Raw genomic sequence first — 13,092 nt, 5'->3', positions numbered from 1 at the left:
CTCTCTCTCTCTCTCTCTCTCTCTCTCTCTCTCTCTCTCTCTCTCTCTCTCTCTCTCTCGCTCTGTGTGTGTGTGTGTGTGTGTGCCTGCACGCGCGCGCGTCTATTCAAAGTAAGTGAGACCTTCAGGATATAGGGTTGTATGCTGAAGGCGCTGCTGCTTAATCGCTCCACTCTAGGTGAGACACTGACACGACTTCTGAACATTCTAGCTTTTGTTTGTTTAAGCAAACGCACAAATCAAACATTCTGAACTTATTAGGCAATTCTGAACATTTATGAGGGTTCACAATCAATGCCAATGTCATGGCAACTTGTTTTAAAAAGAACACTGCTACAACAAAATCAAGAGGCAACAGGCAAAAACTGTACCCGTAACAGTGCGTCGTCGCTGAATTAAAATCTTCCTATTCTAAGGGTGTACCTTTCCGTACATTTTTTAGTTTTTTTTGTGTGTGTGTTTCGGTTGAATCCAGAACGTTAAAACCATTTACTTATATGATTGTCACATATAGCTATTAGTATAGCTGCTTCGTGAGCTTGTTTGTTGCTTTATATACCAAGACACTTCTTGTTAATGTTAAAATAATAAGCGATCAGAGTCATTTTCACTTATCCCTGCAGTACAACGCGTGACTGCAGACAAAACAACGGAATCAATTATATTTAGCCTATTTGGCGTTCACAGTGTATGCGAGTAGTGTATTAAAACATGACAAAATAATTTTTGAAATGTCACAGCTGTGGCTGAATATTACAAGCGTTTTGCGATTCCTGGCACTGTGCATGATCACTGCTTTTTATTATTATAAACTGTCTGTGCGGATGTGGCAGATATTAAGATAGCATGGTGCATACATGGTATTATTTGCAACTTACTTTGCCAAAACTTAAACAAAATAGATAGACAATCTCCACATTATTTTTCCAGTTTGGTTAATTACGTTATTCCTTACAACAGTGCAGATAAGACCTTACAATATAGATTCTATAAATTCTAAATAAGTCTCACTGGTTAAAGGTAAACCTACTACTGCTTTTAACTACATATTTAGTTTGTCAAGAAATATGTTGAAGCAGGATATTTATATCCACATAGCAAAAACGCCATGTTCCAAGAAGGCTATGTGAATCATTTTACACGCATGAAATATGGTAAGCTGTAAAACGAGGGAAAAATGAAAACGGTTGGCTCCTTTAGGACTACAGTAATAAAATCATCTCATAAAATATTGTTCGGCAATTCCGTCACTGAAACGTCACAAATAAAAACTGTACGTTGTTCTGAAAATCTTACTGAAAAGAATCTTCAGTATGGAAGTTCAAAAAGATATTCAGGGCTATTGCAATGGAAAGAACAGTCGCTATCGCAAGGAACTTATCACACCCAGGCCTTAGAAGAAAACATAAAGATACGTTTATTTAACATAAATGTAATTTTTTTTTGTTTCTTAGTCTATTGTTCTTATTGAGGTATGAGGTGGGATATAGTCTCGGAAATGACTGGCAAAGATAATTTGGTGTGACCATGAGTGTTAAACCCGATGAGGCTCTCGAGCGCCGCACATACCCAGACACACTGTCTTAATTCCCGTGGATGAAGCATGTTTCACCAGAACGCACATAATGACCGCGTAACTCGAGCTTCAGAAAGCGCAACCCCCCAGTCTCGCATAGCCTTTCAAATATTGCGATTGTAAGAGTCACAGTAATGTCACTGTAATCCGGATTCAGTGTTGTCCCAGTGATGGAGTGTACTTTGCCAGCAAAAACCGACACAACACTAAACGGTGGCCTCTAAACCACACGCTCCGCCTTTTCGTCAACTCTTGACAAATTCCACTCCATGTGTTGGAAAGCATTCAGCAGTAATTGGGCCCCAAGTACAGAGACAGAACTTTTACAGTGCCGTTTTAACAGAGCTTTTTGGTTCTATATGGTTGGTCGTTTTCCCATTTTACAGGTATGACGGCGTAACAGGGAGGTTACACTCAGATAAACACACACTTCAATAGGCAATGAGTAACAGCTCAAAACCACAGAAGCTCTGCTACATAAGCAAGGCAAGAATATATGCAGTCACATAATTAGAAATACAGGAACATTTCGGCCTCTGAAACGTTGTAAACGTTATTCAGTTAATTGTGTGGCATTTTATAACTTGACTGTGGATGTTAATTCATTAAGACTAAATGGACGAAAATGGACTATCAGTAAGTTACGCTTTTATTCCTCTGTGGGGAGAGATGTGTAGTGCAACAACCAAACGCCCTTGTGCAGCGGTCGACTTCAAGTTCGTGGGAAGGAGAGGTCATCACCAGCGTGGAGAGTAGAGACGAGACGACAGACGCCATGCAAATCTATGGTCTGGACCAGGTGGAGTTCCAGCGATGACTCACTCACTCCCTCCCTTCAGTGGACATGTATATGACCTACCTCAGAAAAACACACAGCATATCACGAAAGGCTCGAGAAAGATAGTGAGCAGCGAGCAAAGGAACTACCACACAATTTAGTAATCTTAGCACAATATGAAAACCTGGGGTGGTGAATAGAGATGAATTTGCACTGAATAATATAATGGTGATAATGTGTCTACACAAGTTTGAACTGTAAAGAGTAAAACACACAAAAGACACCGCGCACTGTGAGTTGCAATTTGTTAAAGCGCCTTTAGTACTGTTAAGACAGCGATGACTCCGTCAGGAGACTGCACGTGTCATATTGTAATTGGTCTCAGTGGGTTTTATTATGATTCCTCACAGTGTGTCAAGTAACATACTGATTTTGATCTGAGTGTACATCAGGAATAGGCATTCAGAATATTCCCGTGGCGTTTTTATTCATGAAGCTCCACTCTGTAGTTTATTTCATTTTATTTCTGTTGCATTTAACCTCGAGACGTCCGTTATTATTGAGTTCGATTAATTTAGAATATGTTTAATTAAAAATATGTTTTCTATGAGCGGCTTCACAGTACAATAATGAGAACACGCCGTTTTAAGAAATTGTCTTTATTAGATTTTGTCAAAAAGCAAAGGAAGATATACACTAATTCTGTGGATTAAATGTATCCTTTAAAATTCTAATAGCAAATTCTTCAAATGTGCTTATGTATGGACGATTAAATAAATAGTGTGTATATATATATATATATATATATATATATATATATATATATATATATATATATATATATATATATATATATATATATATATATACTATATTCACATGTAGACCTATTTCTGACAACTATACACACACACACACACACACACACATATATATATATATATATATATATATATATATATATATATATGTGTGTGTGTGTGTGTGTGTGTGTGTGTGTGTGTGTGTGTGTGTGTGTGTGTGTGTGTGTGTGTGTGTATATATATATATATATATATAGTTGTCAAAAATAGGTCTTCATGTGGATTATCTAAAAATTAATTCATTGTTTAATTCGATTAATTCTATTTCTCGTCAACGTTATAGTTTTGAACTTGAATGAGGCAATTGTTAGTAACCTTAGCTAATGAGTTACTGGTTACAACTAAATGGGAAACTCAGCATTCTTATGAAGAGAAACCTTCTTCTGGAGTGAAATTTGAGGAAAACCTTTTCTCCGAGAAATGAGCCAAAGCGTCGAACTCGGTTGGAAACAAAAGGACTAAGGAAATCGCGGGTTACAATGACCAAAAACATTTCAATAACCACGTGATTGCAGTCATGGAAAAAAGTCTTATCACTGCATAATAATAATAGACAAGTTTAAAAATATTTTAGTTGAAGTTGTAAAGTTTTACATATATGTTCATCAAAAATATAGGCTAATGTATATGTAAAACATATTCAGTGAACATTTTGTTTAATCTAAGTATTCTTTTTTGTCTAGAATAATTGGGGGTTATATTCCACGGGCATAAAGTAGACTGGATTTAATTGTAATAACGAACAATAGCTCGCTTATTTAGTTATTGCACATATTATTTGCATTTGTATTTTATTTCTGTTGCTACTTTACTCTGGTTTTCCGGATATGAAATCTTTGCTGATCAATCAATTTTGTAGAAACTGTATGTGTTGAAAGATAAATTATTACTAAACTGTTATCAAACTATTTCTAAACTGTAACTAAACTTTGACTGATATTCTAGGGAATGGTTTGTATAGGAAATCATTTAGGTACAATAGTTTTCAGCAAAAAACTGTTTATTTTCACAGCAAATGTAGTTTATTTAATCAGATAACACGTTCATGTCTAATGAACGTCCAAGCTCTCTGTACTCTAGAGTATAGAGAACCTCATCTAATGTGTACTTTTATTGGACGCACTTGTCTATTGCGTACATGTATTTGAACTCGTGACTACAGGCTTGGATAAAATAAAGTGTGAGGATGGGGTCAAAAGCGGAAGGCAGGCCATAAATGCATGACGTGTCTACGTTAACATGACTCCGCTGCTGACTTTGTTGTGTCTCTAGTAAGATAGCGAATTTACCGATTTTAGCCTTAAAGCCTAATATGTAGAGTGCTGGCCTTAGACAGAACATGTGAAACTGCCTAAAACAATAAGATCAAATAAATGTAGGTATAGATCACTCATTTGTAATATAACACTAACCTAATCCATATTGTATTTTGGAGTCTTTATCAGTTTATGGGAAAAAAAGAATTTAGACACAATCAAAATATGATTATATATAAACCAAGTTATACATAAGGTTAAATTACTAACTTGCTAACAAAAGGCGTCATTGTTTGTGAGCCAAGCGCGAGCCAAGTCTGAGACATTGGTAACTGCCTTGGCTTTCATTGTGTAGACAGACTCCCTCCCCGCTGTGAACGCAGAGGCCAAAAGTTGAGAAAAGGAACGTAATTTTATTATCCATTCATAAAATCTTATCTGCATTAATCCTGTAGTGCGGCCAGTGGTCTAGACATGCGTCGAAGGTCAGTGTCCATAGGTCCATGACGCAGATTTTTTCTCTGTATTGTATCACATATACAAGCAATGTCTCAGAAACTTAGTTTGGTGTTGCGTAAACTCTTAAATCCGCACTAAGGTGCTCAAACTACGTTTTGCACAAACCCACAATAGGCTATTTAAACGTAAATCTTAAAATATGTCAACAGGCAAGTTGAACGTATCCTAAAGTTTAATGTTGTAGTTGAAGTAAGTTTACTTTTAGGGCAAAGTTACTAAAGACTCGATCTCAGTGTTTCACTAAATTGATAATTTAGTGCGAGGAAATTCCTTATAAAGCACAAGGCACCATTAAGGTTGCTATCTTAGTTGCTATTTTGTGTTTGCGCATTAGGTGGCACCATAAGCTTGTTTCTTTTCAGGAGAGGCTGTAATCCATGAATGTATTTTTTTCTGCCTTGTCTTTTTTCCTCTAAACGACACGCCCACCCTTCAGTAAATGCGAATGCAAAAACATGTAGACTTTAGACACGAATACATACCCGCTGCGTCGCCAACGCAAGCCATAGAGAGTTCATGTAAACAAGTTCATAAAATGTTTACATTCGTAATTATAATTTACCATATATACAAATATAAAGTATAACAATTAACCTACTATTGTTATCATTGTTACTTCTGTGTTCTTGTCTTGTACTTGTACTATTTTATATTCTTTGTTGTGTTTTGTTGGTTCTGTATTTAGTTTGTGGATTCTTTGTCAATTTCGTATATGTCTTTGGTTTATTGTTATTATTATTATTATTAGTAGTAGTAGTAGTAGTAGTAGTATAAAAAGAAAAAGCAATAAAAGTGAAATGGCGTTTATGAGTGATGTAGTTATGAGTTATGAGTTATGAGAATAACTGATTGATCACGTTTAATGAACACGTTTTCAGTCCTGAAATGAAACCATTATTTAAATAAGCGTTTTAAAATAAGGTTTAAAAAGACGTGAAAATATTATTATCCACTGAAGCAACATTAAAAGTAGAATCCTGCTATACTCTTCTCGTCCTCAAAAAACGTTAATATAGCATTATCACAAAACCATACACAGACATCAGATTTAAGATTAGTTACTCTCAGATTTAAGCGTAGGAGAGCGATATAGTTAGGTATCAGACGTAGATTGGTCCTGAAAAGGGTTTGCCTACAGCCAAAAGCGAATCCTCGTATTATTTCAAGCTCGTGAGGTTTTTGCTCATTAAATTTTGTAAATTAGAAATAAGTTCCTCTTAAGTTCCTGCGTCATTATCTGCTCTCCGCATGTAGTTACAGCATCAGCCTGCATGAAAGAAAACTTGAGTAAATAATTACTGTCATTTAATTAATTGAATTGTGATGTATAATATAATAAAATATTAATAGTAAAATGTGTTACAGGGAGGCGGCGTGGCTCACAGTGATCCGGGCTGGATTCTCGTGCCGGCCGATACGGAGTTTGCAAGTTCCTCCTGTGACTGCGTGTGTGTGTGTGTGTGTGTGTGTGTGTGTGTGTGTGTGTGTGTGTGTGTGTGTGTGTGTGTGTGTGTGTGTGTGTGTGTGTGTGTGTGTGTGCGCTCCCTGTCCAGGATAGCTTCCCGCCTTGTGCCTGTGCTGCTGGGTTGGCTCTGGTCTCCGTCCCCCTGAATTGAATTAACCGGTGTAGAAGATGAATTTTTTAAAAACAGCTATAATAATAAAGCCAATGTTTAAAATATATTGGAAGAAAACTGCACACAAACATGCTTTAGAAAACTTTACCCGCTTCTATCTTGCCTTCGAAACTATGAAATAAGGAACACAATTATTATATATACTGAATAATAATCTGCTTAAAAGACATGGTCTGTTTGTGTTTAGAAAGGAGGTCTACAGCCTGTATGAGAAGTACACAGAGAACTACTTAGGCACGCATTACTATAAATAGGCACAGAGCGTTTTATTGATACATTATGGAAATATATGTCACCTAAATAATAACATATAATAACAGCCTATATTGTGTCATCCAAAATAAACAAAAGCTATTTATGATTATGTTTTTGTCTGTTTATTATTATTGGCATTGTTTTCGAATATTATTATTGTTGTTATGTAATTGATTTTACATTCCAAGTCGGAAGGCTTAGGATGTTAAATTCTGAAATATTTTGTGGTCGCGTGCTATTGCTTTGACGTGCTGCCCATGCTCCATGTGCGGCCATGTCCAGATACAGTCAGAGTTATGAGAAATATGACCTATATAATATCAACAAAATAATAACCATATAATAACAGCAATAAAACAATAATAAACACTATTTGTGTTGTTGTCGTTGTTGTTCTAAAAACTGAAGTATAATGACACAGGTCTATTCTGGTAAATGAAACTCAACACTTATCTAACTGCCAAACTACCAAACTACTTGACAAAACGTAGCTCAATTACTGAATTACTTATGACAGCTAATATGACAGCTATAGTAAGCGTTGATATGTGAGTTTTGTTTTAATCTTTATATAAACTTCATCTATATTAACATATAAATGTATATCTTATTTATTCTACTTATCATCATACATCGTTTCACATTTCAGGGAAATCAGTCCAGGATACAGTTACCCAAAATTGTGTAATTAAAAGTTCAAAGTGGTACTACCATGTCATTTTATGGTACTGCAAATCTTTCAGGAAAAGGCGCCTTATATCTGTGAAAGACAAACAAACAGCTATAGGAACTGGATTCAAACTGAGATAGACAGATCAAAAAATTAATATTGTCAGGTATCTTCCAAATATTATTTGCAATTTCTTCGAAATGAGTAACATACTCTCCAAACCACACTTTATAATATTTTGCATAGCTCTATATTCAGTACATGACAAACTGCATTCAGATTGTAGATAGTAACACACAGAACGCCTGGTGTAGATCTTATTGTAGGAAATGGAAGTGAATAATTCAATTCAAGTCGTTATATTTGCATTAAGATGAACGAATTTTATCAGCTACTCTCAGTCTATTTAGCCACAAAGTCTATTTTGACACAATTGTCAAACGATCATCGTGAATTATATTGTGATTCTTGTTTTAAAATGTAGTAAACATTGTAATAAACTATCCGTTTTAGCTCGCTGTTCACGGTGACGGAACCATAACAAGCACATCAGCAGATGGCGCTGTTGCTCTTCCGAAAGGGCTTCTTCCGAACTTTGAATCGTGCAAACTTAGAATTGTGCAAATTCTACTCTCCCAGTGCAGGGAGACGAGCGATATACATTTCGAGCATGAATCCACTTCGCGGTAAATAATTTTGGCATACATGAGTAAAACCCTGGCGACCTTCCAAAATGAACATTAGGTAGTCCAACTATACACCACTCCTCCCTCGTCTAAAGAAAAACGCCATTTAGCTGACTTAACATGAGTATTTAAGACAGCGTACTTTTGGTGGTTAAACCTTAAAAAGGCGTTACTCATATCAGTGGTTTATTGGGACGGACTCATCAAATAACACTAATACGAAGATATAGATACAGACCAGTCAGACAGATAAGGACGTATTTTGGCACAAACAAAAGCACATGTGTTATTGTACATGAAATAGGGAGACATCTACATCCTGGATTCCTCCTCATAATCTTTATCACTGAGCAGAAAGCGTGAGACAACAAGCAAGACACTTGAATGAGTTAAAGACAGAGCCAGAGAAAAACTGGCCTACTGTCAAGCAAACTACAATATTGTTATTTTCAGTCAACATCCAAATGTTGAAGCAGAGTAAATAAAAATAAATGCGAAAAACACTTCGTTAGTGACCATCTTTGTCCTGAGTTGAAGTTATACCCACAAATATTGTGCACCGTAATCTGGCGCAGAGCAAAAATGATGCACCGCGTCACCATCGAACCTGTCAGATCCAAAAGCTTCTCTGCAATGTAGTAGTCCAGGCAGCAAAGAATTACAACGTCTGTATTTGATAGCTTTGAAAAATATATATATATATATATATATATATATATATATATATATATATATATATATATATATATATATATATATATATATATATATATATATATATATATACTTGACGTGTTCCCTTCAGTTTTTTTCTTGAATAGCTAACTGTTATTTTTTACTTTATTGACAATTTTCTTTTCCTTTACGCGCCGGTTCTGGAACCAGATGGTAACCTGTCGTTCGGACAAATTGGTCTGAGCGGATATCCGCCTGCGCTTGTCCTTGGTAATGAACTTGTTGGCGGCATACTCTCGCTCGAGCTCCTTCAGTTGTACCTTCGTATATGGAACTCGCTTTTTTCTCCCTCGGCGAAAGGAACTCCCCTCTGGTCCTCCACTATGCAAGGCGTCTAGGGGAAAGTGGAAAGGAAAGCTTTAGAAATATGGAATTAAACTGTATTAACTTTTTGTTAAAATTAGCAAATAGGTCTATGTTATGGAGAGCTCTATTCCTACAGTAACTGTAGTCTATAACTACAGTCAGCATGAATGATTTCTTATGTATATTAATTGACAGCAATATAGCAGATGATAGCAAAATCTGTTTGGAATTTACGGTTAAATCGTTGATAATATAAATTCACTTTACTTGGTAAAGATGACTTCCACAAGTGTCCTGTCTGCGGCTCCTCTTTGGTACAGTAGACCTGCCCGTTCCAGCCACTAGCGATCGCCCATGGCTGATAACTTTCCATAGGCAGTAAAGGCTCATGCCTTGGCTCAGAGGGTCCGCTGACTGCCTGCACTACGGGCATATCCAGGTAGCTGGGAACTGGCGGGTATGGAGTCGATGCGTAGCTTGGATAGAAAGCGAATTCCTTTCCTCTGGTCGTGGAGTAATCCTCCAACGATGTGGCAGACATGTCCATGTATTTTTCCCCGTAAGGCGAGGCTGGAGCGGGGGACTGAGCACACGACTTTACTCCACCTCCGCCCCCGTGGTGGTGGGACACGCGGCATGGATAATATCCACCACCGCCAAAATAGCCATAAGGTAATGAAGCGCCACCGGAACCCTGCGTGGCCGAACACGGGCTGCATTGCTTTCCAGGCTCACCCGCTCCTGCTCCAGCTACCTCGCTTGACGAGTACGCAGCACTGGGTGCGAGAGGCGCAGTGTGAGCTATCAGATTTCTGCATGAACTCGGTGGGAAGTTGCTTCCCGCAATCCCGTCCATATTCTTGCCTGGGTCGTCCGAAACGCCGTTATCATAGAGAAACATGACTGGGTCGATCCAACGCGGGCGGAGAAGCAGTGACGTTGTCATAGCCCGTCGGACATCGAAACTTGTGTCTCTTTTGAAAAAATATTGCAGACTGAAAAACAGGAGATAACCGATTCTGCAAGAGTCAAGAGACTCTGACGCACCCCACGCACGTCCAAGGTCGTGTTGTCATTGGTTCATATTCGGCCACGTGATATGTCTAGGAGGATGAAACATTTGAAGTGCAAACAATTAAAATAAAGGAAAACGCGGCGCTATAAAAGGACAGCTCGTATCACGAACTTAGTCCATCTCACGTGCTCAAAACTATACGTCAGTAAATGTGCAAATGTGTATAAACCCCTCAATGGGTTATTCCTACAGCCTGATTATCCAAAAAATATCTGCAATACAAATGTATAGAGGAATATAAAGTAAGATCTGCTGTTGCATGAGGCTCAGGAGCTCTTCACGAGGGGATTCATGGTGTTTTGAAACGAATTTACATGTTTGCAGCCATAGCCTGAACAGCCACCCTGTCAACATCCAAGTATGAGATTTCTGTTTATTCAAAATGGGTCTATCTCAATGGCGGGCATGTTAATCTTTTTATGCTATTCTGAGGTATAGTTTTCTCCCTACAACATTCATAGTTGCGTTTAATTACTGGTTACATTGCTTGTAGACTACAAAACAAGGAAAATATGAAAACACTTCTTACTGTGGATCACTGAAACTGAAATATTCAACGTGCAGCGAATTAAGCCATTTTCAGTATTTTAATACTTCATAGTAATTATTTAACGATGGCCGCAAAGGTGTAATCATTAGTACCAATGAGTGTAGTGATATTAAACAAGGACTCCAAATGCAGCACTTCGAGGCTTTAATACCAGTACCACCCTCCTCAAAAGGAGGCCAAACAGGAGAAAGGTATTCACTGACAGTGTGATTCGAACCTGCGACTCTGCGGCTTCCGTTGTGCTTACGAGTTGCTCAGACACAGAACCGAGAGAACACTGGTTGCGTTTGTCTACAAATTTTACGTACGGAGCTGACACGGCTACAGGCCAAGGTCAAGTTGAAAGTTGTCGTCTGGCCGCGAGGCTGCGTCTGTCGGACCGCTGAGACGTTCAACTCACGGAAGGGTGTCCGGGTCGCAATAGTGAAAACTGCTGAATGAATCGCTTTTAAGAAGCTTTACACTATTACTAATCACTTTATCTCACAAATATTCGATACAAGGAACGAATTCGTAATTTTGCACGCACTCGCTTGGTTGCACTTCATTGCAGTTCAAGAGATTAAAAAACTGACATCACCTCTTTCCCTCTTTGGGAATGGGTCGCGGATTTTGTCGTGCACATGTCAAAAGTGTATTTTGAATGGATGTCTAGCGGATAGTTCACCCGCATGGATGTCCAGTCTGCAAGTCCATGTTTACTGCAGTGAATTTCCCAGCAGCAGTGTTCGTGTTTCCATGGACACGTCTTTCATCCGTAATTGTAGGACGGTGTTTTTGTTTCTTTGGTGTGCTGACCTATGCAACCTTTACCTACTATACAATTCTTTATAATTCTTTATACATTTGAGGCTCACGAGTAGGCCTAGAACAAACTTACTATGCTATAACAGTGAGAAATAGAAGAGAGTAGCGGCTTAATGTAATTAGCAATGTTCATCAAGATGCCCCATTCAGAGCAGACAATGGGATACATTAAAACAATGTAATTTGTCATTAGGCGCACAATCCTGGGTCAATTTGCGGAAAACCCCTGTCATTATACGCATAATATTTATTTATTAGGCGTATAATCCCTGGGTACAACAAAAGTTTATTTATAGTACTTTGTCCGCCACATTCTTTGTACATCTTCAATTTTACGGACTGTTTTTATATCAATTTCTTGTTTTTCTTATTTTTATGATGAAAACAAAAACTAGTACGCATCGAACCTACGCACATTTATTCCATTAGGCCTCAAATCATGCTTTTAATACAAATGAATAATAAAATTCAAAATGCCTATAAATGTTTGTATATGTTACAACTCTAGAACAAGCAAAAAATAAAAATAAAATTATCAACATGACGTCGCTACCCAAGCTCAATTAAACTAGCAAAATGGAATTCTTCATTTTGCCAGCGGTATAAAATTCACGTCAAATACTGAAAAAAATAATTATTAGTGAAATTGCATGCATTCAAACATGGACGTCTTACACCCAGAATGCACCGTATATGCGGTTCCGGGACTCCAATGATAGCTATCTACTGGAAGGTTTACCATATTTGCGTTACATTGACTAGTAATTAGGCAACAAGAACTGCATACAGTTCGTACCGCTCACTGTATATGTGTATAGTTAGTCCTGCTAACTGAAATGAAAAGAACAAACCTTTACGATGCCGGATTACCATCGTTAAACACCTGTGTTTTAACGGTAAGGTTTTCATTTAGTGAACTAAGATTCTAGATTAAATTGGGAAAATGTGATTTTTAAAATGTAAATTGTTCAGCTTTACTTTCGAGACAAGACGGTGTATACAAGCAGGGTACATTCTTTGTGGTTAAACGGGTTATATGCAAGAGCTGTTCAGATTCAGGTGCGACAGGTAAGACAGACCCAGCGCATCGGCTAAGGAGAATGCTTGAAAGAGGCCAGTGTGTAATAATATGGACAGTGAGAATGTAAGAGAATGTGTATATAAATCGGTGAAACCAACCTCAAGCCTAAACCAAGTTTTTAATAGACCAATGACTTACTTTGTGAAACAAATTGTACTTTGTTCTTTTCTTCGTTCTGTTAAAAAACTCAAGCAGTGAAAAAAGAACACAATGTCGTGACACATTGACGTTGTGCTGGCCGTACTGTTGCCTAATGACCAAATGCAAACCTGTCAACATTTAATAATAACTACAGAAA

At 37.6% G+C, this 13,092-nt stretch overlaps 1 protein-coding gene and 1 long non-coding RNA gene across 5 annotated transcripts; both read right to left on the bottom strand.

The window, feature by feature from the left end:
* Positions 1–1,510: 1,510 nt before the first annotated feature.
* hoxa13a (homeobox A13a) lies at positions 1,511–10,318 on the bottom strand. Of its 4 annotated transcripts, XR_003410964.2 has the most exons (5): positions 9,549–10,318; positions 9,236–9,309; positions 7,596–7,644; positions 6,718–6,740; positions 6,578–6,599 (listed from the first exon to the last, which is right to left on the bottom strand). XR_003410964.2 is itself a non-coding variant. In XM_027014952.2 (3 exons), the coding sequence occupies exons 1-3, from the start codon at positions 10,225–10,227 to the stop codon at positions 2,399–2,401; spliced, it is 786 nt and encodes a 261-aa protein (XP_026870753.2). In that variant the 5' UTR covers positions 10,228–10,318; the 3' UTR covers positions 1,511–2,398. The 4 variants fall into 4 exon arrangements, 3 of the variants coding, with proteins under 3 accessions (XP_026870753.2, XP_026870754.2, XP_026870752.2); XM_027014952.2 differs by lacking the exons at positions 6,578–6,599; positions 6,718–6,740; positions 7,596–7,644 and adding an exon at positions 1,511–2,431; XM_027014953.2 differs by lacking the exon at positions 6,578–6,599 and having other exon boundaries at positions 6,615–7,644.
* Positions 4,867–6,465, bottom strand: LOC118241865. Its single transcript, XR_004776384.1, has 2 exons — positions 6,376–6,465; positions 4,867–6,259 (listed from the first exon to the last, which is right to left on the bottom strand). It is a non-coding gene; the product is annotated as an uncharacterized LOC118241865 (long non-coding RNA).
* Positions 10,319–13,092: the final 2,774 nt, after the last annotated feature.

Source organism: Electrophorus electricus, chromosome 8, assembly GCF_013358815.1.
Source record: "Electrophorus electricus isolate fEleEle1 chromosome 8, fEleEle1.pri, whole genome shotgun sequence".
NCBI classification, from domain to species: domain Eukaryota; kingdom Metazoa; phylum Chordata; class Actinopteri; order Gymnotiformes; family Gymnotidae; genus Electrophorus; species Electrophorus electricus.
This window is presented reverse-complemented; position numbering and strand designations above follow the sequence as displayed.